This window comes from Oryzias latipes, chromosome 19 (assembly GCF_002234675.1).
Source record: "Oryzias latipes chromosome 19, ASM223467v1".
Classification (NCBI taxonomy): Eukaryota; Metazoa; Chordata; class Actinopteri; order Beloniformes; family Adrianichthyidae; genus Oryzias; species Oryzias latipes.
Genome location: NC_019877.2, coordinates 9,363,110 through 9,382,157, shown reverse-complemented (window position 1 = coordinate 9,382,157; position 19,048 = coordinate 9,363,110). Strand labels below are relative to the sequence as shown.

At 43.8% G+C, this 19,048-nt stretch overlaps 1 protein-coding gene across 4 annotated transcripts; it reads left to right on the top strand.

Annotated features, from left to right (window-relative positions):
- Positions 1–167: 167 nt before the first annotated feature.
- On the top strand, positions 168–19,035 carry LOC101167492 (circularly permutated Ras protein 1). 4 transcript variants are annotated; one of them, XM_011488171.3, is made up of 21 exons: positions 168–852; positions 1,006–1,104; positions 1,554–1,772; positions 2,450–2,647; positions 2,719–2,859; positions 2,936–3,004; positions 3,089–3,156; positions 3,236–3,415; positions 3,491–3,532; positions 3,725–3,814; positions 3,942–4,093; positions 4,189–4,270; positions 5,339–5,469; positions 5,649–5,733; positions 5,853–5,959; positions 6,044–6,156; positions 15,310–15,421; positions 15,869–16,009; positions 16,245–16,338; positions 16,417–16,443; positions 17,036–19,035. In XM_011488171.3, the coding sequence occupies exons 2-21, from the start codon at positions 1,020–1,022 to the stop codon at positions 17,123–17,125; spliced, it is 2,226 nt and encodes a 741-aa protein (XP_011486473.1). In that variant the 5' UTR covers positions 168–852; positions 1,006–1,019; the 3' UTR covers positions 17,126–19,035. The 4 variants fall into 4 exon arrangements, 3 of the variants coding, with proteins under 3 accessions (XP_011486473.1, XP_011486472.1, XP_020567816.1); XM_011488170.3 differs by having other exon boundaries at positions 539–852; positions 2,933–3,004; XM_020712157.2 differs by lacking the exons at positions 168–852; positions 1,006–1,104; positions 1,554–1,772 and having other exon boundaries at positions 2,466–2,544; positions 2,933–3,004.
- The last annotated feature ends 13 nt before the right edge of the window (positions 19,036–19,048 follow it).

Sequence of the window (19,048 nt, the reverse complement as noted above, 5' to 3'; positions counted from 1 at the left end):
TAGATGACCTCTGTCCATGTTTGGGTCCTCTGTTCTACCAGGAAGCATCAACAAGGAATGGTTACATGTGCTAAAACAAAAGAAACTCTGTTTAATAGTTTCATATTTTGTTTGTTATTATTAAAAAAAATATAGATGAGCCATTGGCTCATGCCACATCAGTGCGGTTAGGCCACAGTCTGCCTCCTGTCATGCTTCCCTTTCCTCAGGCTTTTGAAGTTTTTCCCTGCATGAAGGTGGAAGGTCTTTGAAGGACAGACCTGCTGGGAAAATCTCTAACAGGAACTGACCCGGGATGAACTTGGTGTAGTTTTGCCAAAGCTCTCGCACAGTTGGACGTTTTTCCTGTTGTCTGGCTCTGGAGAACAGATCTGGAATTCAAGTAATTTGTTTACTTAGAAGGTGCTACTGGCAAACAGTTTTATAATTACCATATCTTGTGTGTTTTGTCTTTCTTGTGGAGAACAACTAAATTCAAATGTCAGAGAGTTTGTGAATATTGCTTTAAAAAAGGTACTTTCAAATCTTAATACAATACAGGGTTTTTGCAGCCTTGTTTCTCTGTACTGCTTTGCTTCATCCACTCATCGTATTTGTCTCCATGAAATGTTTAATCATTCACCTCAACTAGTCTGCAAATAAACCCTGTGCCATGACAGAGTTGTTTGATGTAAAAAAAAAAAAACCTGTTTAGCGAGATGACTGCGAGCAGTTGTGAGTGACTTAAAATCCAAACGTCAGCTCAAACATTTCTGAGCCCTGGAAGAATTTAGTGTTCTTGACTGTACTGTACAGTTCAAATGTAAGGACTGTACTGAGCAGTTCAGTCTTTGTACCGAAGATTCAACATCTGTAAGTAACTCTTTTATATCATTATTTTATCATTTTCTTGTGTTTATTGAGCTCATTTCATGCAACTTACCGCACATTCTCTCAGTTGTGTGTCAGTTAACTTGATCTTGTTTTTCCCGAAACTTTTCTTTGTATCAAATCTCTGCGTTTCAGCAACTTGAAGCACAATGGAATTTGCTTGTGAGTTTGTTTATGTGTCGCCTTCACTGGTTCAAAGAAATAACCAGCGATCCAATGTCACGAAACGCTCAGGTGAGATTTCCGTCGGGATCTCAGCAGGATTTTTTCTTTTCATTGGAGCCCAGTGGGTGGCTGTGGTGATGGTGTGATTACATCTTAAGCAATCAGTGGCACACTTAACCTCCCTATTAGGTCCTGTGGAAACATTCTGTTCAAATATTTGTGGAGAACCAAAAAGGTGCATTTTGTTTATCGAGTGTTGGTCAGTCAGCAACTCCATTTTCCGTGCCTTTCTTTACTCACAAAAGTCACACTGTATCTGTTGTCGGAATCCCATAAGAAAAGGAAAAATAGAATTAGCAGGGCCTCATAGTAGAAAGATTTTCTAAATATTAGTAGCTGTGTGCAGAAGAACACAAATAGCATCATTGCTCCTCAGGGAAGTTTTGGTTTTGTAAAGAGAAAAAAAACTTTCAAGAGTTAAACCTAATTGGATGTACACTTTGGTCTTCCTTTTGTAGCTCTTCTTCCTCCTGCTAATCGGATGCGCCCTCAAAGTCCTCCTCCCCCCCCTCCCACACGCTCTGCCAAAAACAAAAAACAGGAAAGAAGTCAAGAAGTGAAGGTCAAGAAGTCCGCAAGCTTCGTTTTCTATGAAAATGCACAGTTTCATATGGACCAGGAGGCAACTTCCACCCCAAATCTAGTTCCTCAGCAGACAAATCCCAACCTAAAGACAGGTACGATAAGTCTGTCAATGCCCTCATGTGGTAAAACAGGTTCCAGATGGGTCTATTTTTGATCTACATTACAGAGGATTACTAAGAAACAAAAAAAGGGGGGGTATAAAGAATTGTTACTAAAACAAATGTATGCATGACGTGAAACAAACCAGTAAAACCAATCTGAGTAGACAGAACTGTGACACAGATTAGGAATTATGTTCAAGAAGTTCAGTCTTGTACAAAGTCATTTGTTCCATGAGTCCCATTACGCAATACTTCCTTTGTGTTTTGCTATCTTTCATTGTTTTGTTTCCACATTTGGCATATTTCTTCCTCACCTATCTTGCATCAGTAGTCACACGTTTTTGATGATTTAACTTTTCTTATTTAAAAAAAAGCTCCTATTTTTTGTCTTTTGTTCATTTTTTTACTACAACAAATCTTTAATTATATTTTGACAAAGTAAGCCTTCAACCTTCTAGCTCCACCCTCAGATCACAGGTTTATTATTTGTACCTCGTGTTTGGATGTAAATACAATAGTGTGAGGTAATGAACACGCACAGGAAAAACAACACATCTAGAAATGATCTTGGGTTACTTTGTTCTGTTTTGGGTTTTTTTATTTTCCAAACATCTGTAGAAGCGTCATAATGAATTCCTCCATGAGATTTTTCGATATTTTTTTTTCAGCTCTTCTTCCGCCACATATGAGACCGACAGTTGCAAATATGTCCGTCTGTCAGCCCCAGTGTTTTACCTATGAAGAGCCATTAAATGAACCTAAAGTGAGCAAACATAAGTGGGATCCAAACTACTCCCACGGTATGCCAGATGGTTTGGGGAGTGAGGCAAAGCTACCAAATGATAGTAGCAATGGCAATATATCAGGTACAAAGTTTCCTTTTGAGTTTATTTGAAATCAAGAATCAAGCTTTATTGCTTGTCCTCTCAAACCACAGGCCCAGCCCTTCCACCAAGACCATCATTTATGAACTTAATCCCAGAGTATGTGACGGTGTTGCCTTCCCCTCCCACGTCCCATTCATCCCCCCAAAAGCAACCATCACCCACACAGTTCGCCCAATCACCTACCGGGAAAGGTAAATCAAAGAAATCATTAAAGAAATAAAAACAAAGTGGAATAAAAGTAAAATCTTTGGTTTCATTTATCAGCAGAAAGCAAACCACTGCAAGGAAATCCCAACGTGGTTCTCATCAGTTTAGCAAGATTGCTCGCCGAAGAAGGTTTTGCGAACTTTACCACCATCAACCAATCATTTTGCCTCTTTGACATATTATAATACTGATGGAAAGGATGTTTTTTTTCAGCTCCTCCTCATGAATGGGAACCCTCCCCCTGCTCTCATTGTGGCTCTGTCCTGGACTGCTTCAATGAAGTAAAGCATCAAACTGAGTCCTAAAGCATTTGTACATGGATGGTTGCACAAATATGTCCATGTTTTTGCATTTTCCCAGGTAAATGAATGCTACTTCTGTCATCCGTGGGACTGTCCCAGCTCTGTCAGTTCCCCCCATATTCCTTTAAATCACCTTCAGGATGGACTGTTTCTGCTCCATCCGAATGAAAAGCCGCAGTCCACTTCCCTGATCATTTTCTGTATCGATGTGTCAGGATCCATGAGCATCACTTCTGAGGTGGGAGTCTAACCTTAGTGTTGTCAATATGTGAATTTTTTATCCTTAAAAAAACACGTGATGACTTTTTTTAAGGTGTCAGTTGGAGAACATGATATCCACAGAACAAGACTTCAGGTAAATTGCTTGATTTTTAGAGCTTAGATTTGGTCATGGAAAATTAAACTTGATATGCTATTATAATCAAATTTCTTTAAACAAAGAAAGCAGACAAAACCAGGATTCAGCTAACCCATCACAATCTGACGAGAAAATGAGCATTAATCTGAGTTTTTGAAGGATTAATATGACCGACCTTCTTCACAACAGTTTGTCCAGGAAGCTGTGCTACAATGTGTTCAGCGACTCAGTGAGCAGCAGCCTGACACATGCGTGGGCCTCATCACCTTCAGCTATCAGGTAAAAGATGTGGATGCAGATGGGGATCAAAACTGATCGGGAAAGTCATTTCCTCCTCTTTGCAGTATTTCAGAATAATGTTTTTGCTGCTGCTTTACCTGTTCTCATCCTCCTTCTTTCCCTCCAGGTGACAATTCATGGATGGGAAAATTTTACATCACAGCTTTTGAGTGGAGCAGAATTGACAAAGAGTGAACATCTAAAAAAAGTGGCTGCTAATTTGCCGAGTCCACCTCCTCTTTCACAGAACAGGGAGGTTCTACAAAGACAAGTGATGGGGTGAGAGTGAACTCCATTGTTTTTGTTTGCCATTGTTGGAAAAAAATTTCTTCTTAATAAAACTCTGTTATTTCTCCATCCTTGCTTGTTTAAAGTTTATCTGCAAATGGAACCACAGCTCTGGGTCCAGCTGCCCTCCTTGCAATAGCAATGGCTTCCAGACAACCAGGCTCCAAGGTTAGTTTAAGAGTTAGAGGAATGTGAAATGTGCTTAATTTTATGCCATCAAAGACAAGGTAATGCCATAAACAACAGGTTTTGGTTGATTCTTTAAGATATTTTGCCTTTTAATATCAAGAAAATAAAAATACATTTAAATTGAGTTCTGCACAATGAGAAACAAAGGTTTTCACGGACTCCAAAAAAAAATTTCTTGGCTTAGAAAGTGCACAGTAGAGAAGTTTTAAAATGATTGGTATACTGCGTTTCGTTAGAACGCTCTGTTCTCAGAGCAATTTGCCTTTAGACAATTTTTTAAGGATTCTTTCCTTGACATTTGTTTTGCTTTATTTTTTTAATATTTTGTGAAATTGAAGTTCTTCAACCTCAATAAAAGCTGCCTCTTGTGTGGCATGTAACACGTTTTTTTAGAAGGATTACACAAAGGCACTTTTTTGTTCTTTTTTTACTTAGTTATACATTTTTTTTGCTGTGTCATTATAAATTTTCATACAGGAATCAGGTGTTACAGCTAATTATCAAATCATTCAATGATTCAAAAATTATATCTATGATTTCTTTGTACACCAATACAGCAGGTCTGTGATCTGCAGGAAGCCGTCAGCTGGTAGAACATGGAGTCAGAACTTAACAAAGTGAAAGCTGCATTTCTGCTCTTGTGGTGCAGATGTGGCCCAACATTCTCCATGTTTAACATCTTTCCTTGTGCCTTGGTACAATATGCTCCATCATTTAAACGTGTTAACATTTTTTTGTTAGGGTGTTTTACTTTTTTTTTATTGTTTCATATAATACGTTTTCTCTGAATACTTAGAATTAACTTTATGTACAAAAGTGGCGACATAACTAAAGCTGCCTTAAAAAACAATTCAACGCAAAATAATGGTCAAAAAGCATACTTTTTAAAATTTACATCCCCTGTTATTCAATTGCACAATAGACAAATTCTTATTGATCAACATCATGGAGTTTACAGGAACTTTACAATGTGAAGAGGTGAAATGAGTAAAAAATGTGGTAATTCTTGTATTAATGATCTATGTGTCTGCTTTATACACCTACTAGGTGATTATTTGCACAGACGGAAAAGCCAATGCAAAGCTGGGAAATCTGGAAGATGAGGATATCGATGCTCAGACCCCCGTCTCAGCCACAATTTTCTACCAGGACTTGGGGGAGTATGCTGTCAGTCAAGGGTTAGTCCACATATTTCCTAACTATTCTCATATTTTATGTATTTATGCAGTTTGAATCTGTTGATTAGACATTGAATATGCTTATTTTATGTCCTTGCAATTGAACCCTAAAGGGTTAGCCGGATTCATGCGGCTCTAACTGTGATGAAGGTCACTCTAAGTTGTGCTTGTCTCCTCAGTGTGGTGGTGTCTGTGCTGTCCATAGAAGGAACTGACTGCAGGCTGGATGAGCTGGGAAGGCTCGCTGATCGCACCGCAGGGAAAGTAAGAGGAACACAGTGTTGTGAGTGAATTAAATCAGCCAGCATGTTTTTTTTTTCTTTTTCCTGTCTGCTTCAATGTCCAGACCCAATCCTAAAATTATACATTTTCAATGTCTGCAGGTGGTCATAGCCAGACCCAACCAACTGCACACAGAGTTTGAGCAGATTATTCAGAACAGAACAATAGCCACGCAATGTAAAGTAACCCTACTGCTGCCCAGATCACTGTAAGATTAACATCCCACTATAGTACTGCTGGAAAATTCTAAAAAAAGAGTATTGAGTTGTTGTTGGGTTTTTTTTTGCTGCAGACGTTTAAAAGGAGAGAAGAAAGCGGGACACAAGGGGACCAGAGAGGTGGGAAACGTGAACCAGGATACAGAGATAACTTTCCGGTTTGGAGCAAATGAAGGAAGTAAATTTGGTGAGAGACGACACAAATATGTATGTACTGTGTTTTCGCTACAATGGAGCTGGGCTTTAAACAAGAGGAAGATGGCTGAAAGAGTTGGCGATTACTTTCAAAAGTACTTTTATTTCTGTTGCTTCCAAACAAAAACTGTTGCATTCCCACAGCGATGAGATGGACAATATCCAAAACAAATTTGGCATATTAATGCTGTGAGGCTTCCCATCTTGGCTTTTACATCCATTGACAGTACAGTAAATTTTAGAACACACTCATAAACCAATTTATTCACAACCAATAAAAAGTATGCTGAGGCATGTTAGTTTAAATCAAAATGAAAAGGTTGCTTACAGTCCCACTCCAGTCATCTTTTGATTTGTTGCAGTGTTCCCAGTGGTCTTTACTATAGATTTTTCCCGTTTTTAGCCAAAATCTAAAAATCTGTGTTGTTTTCTCGGACATGGTTTCTGCAGAGCGGTAGTAGTTTGTGGTAATTTGCCTCTGAAGTTGTGAATGAGCAATCATCCCTTTGTTTTACGTGCACTCCTGCAAGCTTAAAGCCCCTCATACCCCAAACCTAACATTAATGGTTCAACGAAAAATGACAAGCAGTATTGAAGCTATCCAGCCATACAGTTTTGAGGCAGATGCCAGCTCGAACAAGGAAAATAGAGACATAAATGGAAACAATCGTCAAGTGGATGCATTGAAATGGAAAGGAGCAAGGAGCTTGTGGCCTGCCGATTGTAGCACCTACGTCTCACCTACAAACTTTTTCAAACTGCATTTTCTTTTGTTTGCCCTTGATTCACAATTGTGTGAATAAAACAATACTAAAAAATGCAATTTTCTGTCTAAATGTCCATCATGAGAAAAATGCCACGAGAAAATGTTTAAAATGCCAAAAACACAATTTTTCATTCGAAAATCATTTGTTTATTTTTTTCACTTCCATTCCCAAATCCTGAACAGATACTTCTCTTCTGTCTGATCTGGAGAACAAAGCACTGACAAATCAAAATCTTCATATGTTTTTAGATGCAAAGACCCTCTTTTGTTGGAGTAAAACTGTCAAACACCAGCTCTCAGCCTATTACACTGTTAGCCCTGCTGCTGGACAGACACAGAAAAAATCTCTCCTAAAGAGGATGTGTGGGCAGTGTCTAACGAGTTCTGTAAACCTGGCTGATGCTGCTTGCTGGCTTCCACTACATTTAATGAAAACCTAAATTAAGCTTTTTGCTCTAAAGTGATTGTGGCAGGATTAATTGGCTCAGGTGCTGTAGGGCAGAGGATTACTAGCAGTGGCCTCATGGGGCGCTATAAAGGGCAAAGAAGCCTTCACTCGGCCAGGGGCAGCATTTGGCCATTGGAACCGCCCACTTCCTGTTTTCACACCTCCGGCTAGCCTCACAGGTAAAGTAGCGGTGGTAGGCTAAGGACAAGAGTTTGTTCGCTGCCTCATATTAACACACTCTTTCAGCTCCGGATGAGACCTGCAGGCACAGATTGAGCAAAATACAGCCTCTGCAATCGAGCGCGCCTCCCAGGTGACGAACAGTCTGTCTGGTAAGCCGGCGAGGGTCAAGTCCTGCGCTTGCCTTGAAGCTGTTCTTTTTTTGTTTTATTTTGGTAATGTTTGTTGTTCTTGCAGCGCCGGGGACTTTCTGACGCTCCCACCTGCTGAACAGCTGCTGCTTTTTATATATTGAATTTTAGAATTATTTTAAGGAACTGTCACCGCTCGTGATCAGAATCCCTGTAGACTCCTGACCAGGGTTCTGCCGGGCCCGGGTGCTCTTCAGCTGCCTTTGAGCCTGAGCAACGGAGGACTAACGGGGCGTCACGCCTGAATCCTCCACCAACGAGAATAAAAGCTCGGCCGCGCTCCGTTCATTGAGCAGCACCCTACGGGCGGACTTACTCTCACGAGAGTTTCTTTTATTTTGTTTTTAGCATTTTTACACAATTCTTTTAGACCTGTGTTTTAACTGGATTTTATTGTGTGATCCACCTTTGTTTCCCCCCTCCCTCAGTGCTGAGGACTCAGGTGCCAGCCCAGAATTCTAGGTGGAGGCTATCCCCCCAGTTTGGAGTGACGTGTCCTTGGGTGAAGGGTTCACAGTGTGTGTGGTCTGCATCACGTGAGTGGGGTGAAATTTTATCTTTGTTCTCTGGGAGCCTCCACCTCCCTTAAGTCTTCTGGTCCTCAGCATACTGAATTGGTTGTGTATGTCTTTTAACGGGTCCATTTTTAATTGGTTTTAATGTTTTGTAATAAAATCATTTTAATTTTTGTACCTCCGTCTCCTGCCTTCTTTTGTGTGCATCTGCCAATAGAAAAATAAACTCCCTCGGGACCACAATTGGCGTTGTCGGCAGGATCGCACACTTGGCAGAGACGTGTGGTTTTTACATTATTCTGTGGTTGTGTTTGGTCACACGCAGACTGTTTTTTTTTTGTTCTGTTTTTAATTATTTATTTTTTAATTTTAAAGAAGCAGCAGCTGGTTCCGCTTGGAAGTGAGGAAGGTGATTTGTGCAAGGTAACTTGGCATCCTAATAACCTTGGAAAGTGGACTTTGTTTTTTTGGGACCTCCAGGTTTAAGTAATGGAAGGACAGGTCCAGGATTTGACAGACCTGGTTTCACGGCTGCAAGCTGAAAATGAGAGGCTGCGGCAGCAACAAGCAGCAGCTTCTGGCCCTGGTGCAGCACCTGCCACTTTGGCTGGGCCTTCGACCAATCCTCCCGTGGTTGAGAGACTGTTGTATGTCCCTAGAGACAGAAAATGTCCCATGTTTAGGGGACGGACTGGTATTGGGCTTACGGAGTGGCTTGAGGAGGTGCAGGCTTGCATGAGGACCCGCCATTTAGGTGTAGCCGATCAGGCGTTCTTTTTGTTCGATCACCTGGAGGGAGAGGCCCGCGACGAAATTAAATATCGCCCTGGTTCCGTCAGGGAGGACCCGGCTAGGGTCATTGCAGTGCTGCAGGAATTATACGGATGCACTGACTCTTATGTTGCCTTGCAGGAGGCATTTTTTTCTCGTCGGCAGCAGGAAGGTGAGACACTGCATGAATACTCCCTGGCTTTAATGAGCCTAATGGCCTCCGTTAAGGGAGCTGCACCTAGTGGTGTTCCAAATGCAGAGATTTTATTGCGGGATCAATTTGTGGAACAAGTTTTTGACTGTGCCCTACGCCGTGAATTAAAACAGTTTGTGCGCCGACAGCCCACCGCTACGTTGCTGGAGGTTAGGGGTGAGGCAATGCAGTGGGAGCGGGAGGGTCTCCCTGGAGGCGTACGGAGTCGTAGTTACTCCGTCCCCTCTGTCCCTGGGTTCCAGTGTGGCGTTGGGGGTAGTTCCCAATCAGTCCCTCCGGTGTCCGAACTATCGGAGATAAAGGAGATGTTAAGGCTCCAACAAGAGCAGATCCTCCAGATGTCTCAGGACCTGCTACGCCTGCAGAATCCTAGCCAGGCCAGTCGTCCCCCTCGTCGTGGTCCCATTATTTGCAGAAGGTGTCAGCAGCCTGGGCATTTTGCCCAGGATTGTGATGGCGTTCGGGTGGCTCCTTCGGCCCGCCCAGTCTCGCCTACCCAAAGGTCCCGCCAGCGAAATAATAACACCCCATCACCATCGGAAAACTAATGCCCACCGAGTTGTTGAGCCACAGCTCGGAGGGGGCAGCCGCTGGCTCCAAGGGGGAGTTTGATGGACTTCTGGCATCTTGTCCTCATTTACAGGTGTGCATGGGGGGTCGTTCCATTTCGTGTTTAGTGGATACTGGGTCCATGGTATCCACCATCACGGAAAGTTTCTTCAAGCAGAATTTTGAGCCATGGGGACCAGAGCGACTTCGCTCCTGTCAGTGGCTACAATTGAGGGCAGCTAACGGGCTGGCTATACCATATCTTGGCTACTTGGAGTTGGAAGTGGGACTTTGTGGCAAGTTATTGCCACAATGTGGTGTACTAGTAGTTAAAGATATTCCCGGTGGAGGACCTTTACAGGCGCCGGGCGTTTTGGGGATGAACATCATCCAGCGCTGTTACCAAGAGCTCTTTGCCCAGTATGGCAGTGCCCTGTTTGGACAATCTGAGGTGTCCACAGCCCCAGATGTAATTTTTGGGGCCCTGAAACAGTGCCAGCAAGCTCAAGCTACGGTAACCCCCAGCATGTTTAATGTAAGGACACGTGGTCGAAAGGCTCGTTGGATTTCTGGTGGTGTCCTGGCTATCGTTGCTGCCACTTGTTCCGAGCAGTGTGCTGGTTCAGCGGTGTTGTTTGAGCCATGTAGCTCAGGCCTCCCTGCCGGCCTTTTAGCAACTCCATCACTCGTAAGGGTGGAAAGGGGGACAGCCTACATCCCAATCATCAATGTGGGGTCCACCGCTGTGAGACTCCACCCACGTACCCTGGTGGGTACGGTGGCTCCAGCTGGAGTGGTAAGTTTACCCAAGGAAGTGACTGAGGTACAATCGGAAGCCGCTGTGGTGGCTGCTCATGCAGCATCCACCCTGCCTCTGGCTCAGCTGGAGTCAGTAGACCTCTCTGCACTTTCGGCGGGAGAGCAGGAGAAAGTCCGGGCCCTCCTAGGGAAGTATTTAACTGTCTTCTCACTGCATGAGGGGGACCTGGGTTGCACAAGCCTAATCACTCATGAGATTCCCTTGGTGGATGATGCTCCAGTCCGGCAGCGCTATAGGCGCATTCCCCCATCGGATTATGTGGCGGCTAAGGAGCATATTAACAATTTACTCCAGTCTCAGGTGATTCGTGAGAGTAGCAGCCCCTTTGCGTCCCCAATTGTTTTGATCCGCAAAAAAGATGGTGGTCTCCGGCTTTGCGTGGATTACAGGCAGTTGAATAGCAGGACTAGGAAAGATGCTTTTCCACTTCCTCGAATAGAGGAATCCTTGGATGCCTTGTCCGGAGCTCGTTGGTTCTCCACTCTGGACTTAGCCAGCGGTTACCATCAGGTGGCGGTGGCAGAGGCAGATCGTCCTAAGACCGCGTTCTGCACACCATTTGGCCTTTTTGAGTGGAACCGCATGCCCTTTGGCCTTTGCAACGCCCCCAGCACCTTTCAAAGGCTGATGCAGCGAATGTTTGGCGAGCAACAAGGTCAGTCCTTGCTTTTGTACCTGGATGACATCATTGTCTTTTCTTCGACAATCGAGCAGCATCTGGAGCGATTAGAGCTGGTACTTGAGAGACTGCAGCTCGAAGGGCTTAAGGTTAAGCTCGCCAAATGTGCCTTTTTTCAGCACCAGGTGCATTATCTGGGTCATGTGATTTCGGACCAGGGAGTCTCTACAGACCCTGGCAAGGTGGAAGCGGTGGCTAATTGGGAGCCCCCTACTACAGTGTTCCAGCTGCGATCGTTTATTGGCTTTGCCAGCTATTATAGACGTTTTGTGGAGGGATTTGCCAAGTTGGCTGCACCGCTGCACCGGTTAGTGGCAGAGCTGGAGGGAAACAAGGTCAGAAAAAAGTCTGCACGTGGTTTAACTAACCACTGGACGGAGGAATGCCAGCGCAGCTTTGAGGCTTTAAAGGCTAAGCTGACTACAACACCAGTCCTGGCGTATGCAGACTTCTCCCGCCCTTTCATCTTAGAGGTCGATGCTAGCAACGGAGGCCTTGGAGCTGTTCTTTCCCAAGAACAAGAGGGTAAGGTGCGGCCAATAGCCTACGCTAGTCGAGGCTTGCGGCCTACCGAGAGGAACCCAGTCAATTATAGCTCCATGAGATTGGAATTTTTGGCACTAAAATGGGCAGTAGCTGAGAAATTCAGGGAGTACCTTTTGGGACAGAAGTGTATTGTGTACACTGACAACAACCCCCTCAGCTATCTGTCCACCGCCAAGCTTGGTGCCATGGAGCAACGGTGGGCAGCGCAGCTGGCGGCGTTTGACCTGGAGATAAGGTACCGCTCGGGCCGCAGCAACAGAAATGCAGATGCTCTGTCAAGGCAGCACTTTCCAGACATGCAGGCCTGGAGAGATGTTCTTCCGGGTAGCTGCTTGCCCATGTCGTTGCAGCAGGTGCAACAGACGGAGACTGTCGGTACAACCCAAGCCACCATGGTTGCCCTGCCCCATCACAGCCCCTCTGACATGGCTTCACTTCAAGGGGCTGATCCTGTTCTAAAGGAGTTTCTGCCTTTCTGGGAACGTCAGACTCGCCCAAGCCCAGAGGAGCGTAGGCAGTTGTCCTCACCCACGCTGGCATTGCTTCGACAGTGGAACCGGCTGGTTGAGCAAGGTGGGGTTCTGTACAGAAGGGTCTTTCGAGATGATGGTGGGGAGGCAGTGTTGCAAATCCTGCTTCCTGGCTCGATCAGGGAGGAAGTGTTGACGGCAGTCCATCAGCAGCATGGTCATCAGGGTGTAGACAGGACCCTTGACCTGCTACGGCAGCGCTGTTATTGGCCTGGTATGTCAGCTGAGGTGGCAGAGTGGTGCAGTCAGTGTGAGCGCTGCCAAGTAGCTAAAGTCACTCGTCCCGCAGCCCGCGCCCCCATGGGTCATTTGCTGGCCTCCAAGCCCAATGAGATTTTGGCTATGGATTTTTCGGTGCTGGAGCCAACTACCAGTGGCATAGAGAATGTTCTTGTCATTACTGATATCTTCAGTAAATACACCATGGCGGTTGCGACTCGGGATCAGCGTGCTGCAACAGTGGCCCAGGTCTTGGTCACAGAATGGTTTTCAAAATTTGGCGTTCCAGCTCGGATACATTCCGATCAAGGTCGGAGCTTTGAGAGCGCCCTCATTCAACAACTCTGTGACCTCTATGCAGTAGAGAAGTCTCGCACCACACCTTACCACCCAGAGGGTAATGGTCAGTGTGAACGCTTCAACAGAACCCTCCACGACCTTCTCAGAACTCTACCAGTGTCCCGGAAGCGGGACTGGAACGTGTGCCTGCCGCAGCTCTTGTATTCTTATAACACGACTCCCCATCATTCAACGGGTGAGTCACCATTTTTTCTGATGTTTGGACAGGAGCCAAGGCTTCCAGTTGACTTCCTGTTAGGAAGAGTGCAAGAGCCAGTGGAGGGCACTGTGCAGGAGTGGGTCCAGGAACACAAAGCTCGGCTAAAACTGGCTTTTGAGGGTACCAGAGAGAAGCTGCTTGCAGCTGCTGATCGCAGGAAGAGAGGTCATGATGAGGGGGTAAGGGACCCTCCTTTGAGTGAGGGGCAGTTGGTCTTAGTGCGTGACCTGGGGTTTAGAGGACGACAGAAAATCAGGGATTTGTGGGATCACAGGGTGCACAGAGTATTAAAGGCACCCAGAGAGGGGGGCTCAGTGTACACCATTTCCCCCAGGGATGAACCCTGTACACCCCGACAAGTCCATCGGTCCTTACTGAAGGCCGTGGTCAGGCGAGGACCAGACAAAGAGTTGGCTGGTTGCCCTCCGAGCCAACCCCCACAAAGTTCTTTCTCCCAAGAGGATCCAATAGAGAACGGGGACTGGTTTGTTCTAAGGGAGGACCGCACTAGTGAGGCGGTAGAGGACAACCAACCTGAACTGCATCTTGGACAGGTGGCACCAGTCTTCTCTGAGGCTGATTCCGCGGCAGCTGCTGTACCCTGTGCTTCCGGAGTCACTTTACAAGCTGACCGGGATAGGAGTAGCGTGCCAGTGCGCCGGACGTCACGGCCCACTGCTGGACAGCACTCCAACCCTCACCGGCTTCCTCGGGCCGTAGGGGAGGAGCAAAGCTCCTCCTCAGTAAGCATATCATCTGCTGTTGCTTTTAGACCATGGCTGTAGTTTACTTTGAATCATCGTCGGGTCGACGATGCATTTTGTGGGGGAGGATTGTGGCAGGATTAATTGGCTCAGGTGCTGTAGGGCAGAGGATTACTAGCAGTGGCCTCATGGGGCGCTATAAAGGGCAAAGAAGCCTTCACTCGGCCAGGGGCAGCATTTGGCCATTGGAACCGCCCACTTCCTGTTTTCACACCTCCGGCTAGCCTCACAGGTAAAGTAGCGGTGGTAGGCTAAGGACAAGAGTTTGTTCGCTGCCTCATATTAACACACTCTTTCAGCTCCGGATGAGACCTGCAGGCACAGATTGAGCAAAATACAGCCTCTGCAATCGAGCGCGCCTCCCAGGTGACGAACAGTCTGTCTGGTAAGCCGGCGAGGGTCAAGTCCTGCGCTTGCCTTGAAGCTGTTCTTTTTTTGTTTTATTTTGGTAATGTTTGTTGTTCTTGCAGCGCCGGGGACTTTCTGACGCTCCCACCTGCTGAACAGCTGCTGCTTTTTATATATTGAATTTTAGAATTATTTTAAGGAACTGTCACCGCTCGTGATCAGAATCCCTGTAGACTCCTGACCAGGGTTCTGCCGGGCCCGGGTGCTCTTCAGCTGCCTTTGAGCCTGAGCAACGGAGGACTAACGGGGCGTCACGCCTGAATCCTCCACCAACGAGAATAAAAGCTCGGCCGCGCTCCGTTCATTGAGCAGCACCCTACGGGCGGACTTACTCTCACGAGAGTTTCTTTTATTTTGTTTTTAGCATTTTTACACAATTCTTTTAGACCTGTGTTTTAACTGGATTTTATTGTGTGATCCACCTTTGTTTCCCCCCTCCCTCAGTGCTGAGGACTCAGGTGCCAGCCCAGAATTCTAGGTGGAGGCTATCCCCCCAGTTTGGAGTGACGTGTCCTTGGGTGAAGGGTTCACAGTGTGTGTGGTCTGCATCACGTGAGTGGGGTGAAATTTTATCTTTGTTCTCTGGGAGCCTCCACCTCCCTTAAGTCTTCTGGTCCTCAGCATACTGAATTGGTTGTGTATGTCTTTTAACGGGTCCATTTTTAATTGGTTTTAATGTTTTGTAATAAAATCATTTTAATTTTTGTACCTCCGTCTCCTGCCTTCTTTTGTGTGCATCTGCCAATAGAAAAATAAACTCCCTCGGGACCACATAAACATGAGTTTAATGAACATAAGTGTAGATTCATGCATCCTTAGCATCGCTCTGACAGTGAGAAGTTCATCAGAGATATAACCTCCACAGTTGTTATTGCCTGACCTTCAGTTATACGTGCAAAGCTACAAAAGGACTCCAACAAATTTCAGAAGGTTCCTGTCCTCCCCCTTCTCACACCAGTTTCCTTTGTTTTGTTGTTTATTTTTAGTGCCAGCTCCTGGAAGCCGTGTGTCCATCCAGCTGCAGATCAAGTACAGGCAGAGAAACGGACAGACAGTGCTCAGAGTGTTCACTGCCGACCAAGAGGTTACTGATGACAGGTGATAATCATGCTGTCATGCTAACAATCGCATTTCCTCTTTAAAAATTGCTTCTGCATCCATTTGCATTCAGACTTTGCATGCTACAGCTCCACCGTGAGCTAATTAAGTCATTACCTTCCATCTTCTGGCATCTGTAATCAACAGTGTTTTCCTTTTCAAGAAAACAAATGACTGGAAGCATAGTTTAGTCATTCAGGGAAACCTCAAGTCATTAAAAAACAAACAAATCTGTTGCAGAAGAGATCGGAATAAATGTTTCATTACACAGTGAACGAACCACTCAACCAAATCTGCCTGCTCCATGTCAACCTTCTCAGTGAAGGTCATGTAATTCAAAGTGTGAATGGATGCAAAGCTTTTTTTCCCTGATGATACAATGAAAGGACTGCTGCTGTAAATGTTGAGGGGTTCTCTCATGACAACTCTGTGGTTGTCCTCCTTTAGCGCTGCCGTGCTGTCCTCTCTGTCTCTGGCCATCATTCAGCTCAACTCGTCTCAGGCCAGCGCTGCATTGGCGGTCAGAGGCCGCCTGCTGGACGCCAAAAAGGAGGGAGAAATGCAGCTGAAGCTCATTGAGAGGGCAATGTGAGTAAGGACTTCGGACTGACGCAGCACGGGTGGGTGGCTGGTTTGAGAGCCGCTTCATACTGAAGCCTGACAAAAGACCTTAATGAAGGGTAATTTTACATATTCAGGACAAGCTGGTATTTAAGCAAACTGCAGAAGGCGGGACTGAATGCTTTTTGGGTTTTTTTTCGCCCAGATTATTTCTTGGACTTAAAGAGACCCAGACTCAAACTTGATATCTTTCTGTTGGCAGTGAGCACAGTCGCAGCACAGAGGAACAAAAAACGTTTAAAGAATGGATTAAAACAATGGAGCCAATATACAACAACATGCATAATTTGGCACGAGTGAGTTTTCAGTATTCTAAAGCGTTTGTTTGTATTCTTCAAATATAAACCTCTAATTCTTCTAATCTTCTTTTTTAGAAGAACTCTACTACTTCAGACACTCAGGTAATTCTTTTCCCTATTCAAATCCTTTGTACAAAAGCCGAGAAAGGGCCATTCATCCCAAAAGCCACAAAAGAATAGATAGATATGCAGAGGAAATATATGAATCTTTGGACAAGGGGGATAAAAATAAAAGCCAGCCAGTCAAAAGAGTTTTATTTTAATACATGACATTGTCCTGATAAAGATTTTATTGAAACATTATCGATTGTAATTGTATTTTTTAAAAATAAATTCATAGAAATCGCTAAATTTTGGAAAACACAACATAGAATAGTGCTATAAAATAAATTAATTTGCCATACATTTTAAATTGAGTGGGATCTGGTATTATTAAAACTAGAAAACAAGAGGGGGCAGTGAAAAAAGATGATATAGGTAAGCCTTAGTATTTGTCTGATGTAAAACTAGTGCTCTGGTTGAATCAAATGATTATGTCAAGTCCAAGAAAATTTGCAGTTTCCATTTATTATACAAGCTAGAATTTTTTGCTTTTGTGTTTTTGGCTTTATGTGTGACCCTTGCTTTCCACCGTCCCTCCTTTGTACAATTCTTAAAATATTAAGGTTTTCCCTGAATTTTTTCCTGTCTCCAGTCTCTAACAGACGCAGGTGCAGCGCTGCTCTACACACTGAAGCACAGCAACAGGAAGTCAATTATCCTGATGAAAGAATATCCACGTTAGACAGACATCTTTAACCCTTGTGCTATCCTATGACCCCACCCTTACATTGACATGTTATCGCTACCATGACAAAGGTGGATAAAGGTGAAAAGAATTTCATGTAATCCATGGACACCAATGAGGTTCACAAATCATTGAAGAAAAAAGGTTCAGCGCACTGTCTTCTGGGGTCTTGATGACCCAACTCCCAATGTTAAAGTGCTTAAGATAGCACAAGGGTTAAGATAAGAACGTTAACCACGAAAGGTGGGCAAATTTTACAGATGGCAGCCATACACATAATTGTTACAAAAATATTCAACACCTATTTGGCTCAGTATCAACAATATGGGCTGTTCTTGCAGATAATTCAGTCTTTAAACTAGAGGGGAACCTACAGGCTACTACTTTATGTATATATAATATATATGTATTTAAAATCTTGGATTTTCTCGTTGCTAACATGTTTTTCAGAAAGAGAGGATCCTAAGGTAAATCCATATCAAAAGTTGTGCCTCTACCAAAAAATGCACAGTTATTTGAGTAACCGACTCCACCAATATGTCACTAGATCTCATTCTACTCTATTGTCATTGACTATATAATTTTCTTTGGTTACAAATTTATTTGTAACTTTTTTTTTGTAGTTTTCATGGATTCACAAAAATAAAAACACTTCAAAACTATTGCAGTATGATTTGCTGTTCAAATGTATGTTCAAATATAAAAGCAAACCTCAAGATAGGAAATTTAGGAAACATCTTTGAAAGTTAAAACTCACAATACCAAGTATCTGATTGATTCAGTATATTTGAAATATTTTTGCAATGCAGATTATTAAGTTATTTTTGGTGACAGATGTTATAAAATGTCATTCATTTGTATACAATTGTTTGATGGGCTTGGTACAAGTGACTCTATGAGAGGAAGCAGGAAAAATCCAAGAAATCCCACAGGAACAGCCTGCATGCATAAAGAGGAGGCTCCCAGTGAGAGCCTAAACCACAACCTCCGTGCTGTGAGGCTTCAGTTCTGACCGGTCTGTGAATGTAAACAGACCACGCACAACTCTGCAATGTGAAAACACACAAAAAGCTTGATTCAGTGACACTGAAATAAAGCAAACACCTTCACTATGTGGGGTTTGCGTCCCTTTTTATCTCGACAAATCCAAAAAGGTTGACAAACACGATGCACATCAGTACATTTTACAAAAGAGGGGGGTCCAGAGTGAAGTCAGTGTAAAGGTTGTAAAAACATAGTGAGGAAACATAAACCTGAACATATACTAGTGGCTGGAACAGAAGAGAAAAAAGTTCCTTTGAAGTGACGCCACAAACATGTAATCCTGAGTGAGCATGTGTCAAGCCCACACTGCAAAAACAGACCCCTTAGAAATAAGTCAAAAAGTGTTACCCCGTTGGTAGATTTTCTTTAAATAAGCAAAGAATTCGGTTAAAAAAATGGTCTTAACAAGAATTCTTTTTTCTTTTAAGTCAAGACATGTTTTTATTCATTCATGTTTTCTCAAACTAAAATTATTTTGCTATTGAAAAATATTCTTGACAGGATTATTTTCTTGAAAGACAGAAAATACGACAATTTTTCATGAAACAAGGATGTTTTTAAGTTCCTGAGATTCCGTTTTTGCAATGAATCAGCTTTTATTCAATCAAATATTGGGCATTTCTAAAAAAAAAGGAAACACCTAAACTCTTTATCCAAGTCTCAAGGTTCTCATTTGTTTACGATACGTGAGCTGTTTTTGTCCATAAATCCTCCTTCATTTCAAGCTGAAGTTATTGGAGTTGTATCTTTTTAAGAGTTGCAATCTGCTTTTGGATCAATTTTAACTTTTACAAGATGTTTTACTTTTTTCTGTACAAAATGTGTTTTAACCAACATTAAAAAGAAACTTCTGGAAAATCCCAGGAAGTGTGTGAA

Bases quoted from the DNA above. Each gene is read 5' to 3' on its own strand.
- LOC101167492 (XM_011488170.3), top strand. From the start codon at position 1,020: ATGGAATTTGCTTGTGAGTTTGTTTATGTGTCGCCTTCACTGGTTCAA. The intron at 2,860-2,932 runs GTAAATCAAAGA...TTCATTTATCAG, and splicing joins CCAATCACCTACCGGGAAAG to CAGAAAGCAAACCACTGCAA. The intron at 5,960-6,043 runs GTAAGATTAACA...TTTTTGCTGCAG, and splicing joins CTACTGCTGCCCAGATCACT to ACGTTTAAAAGGAGAGAAGA.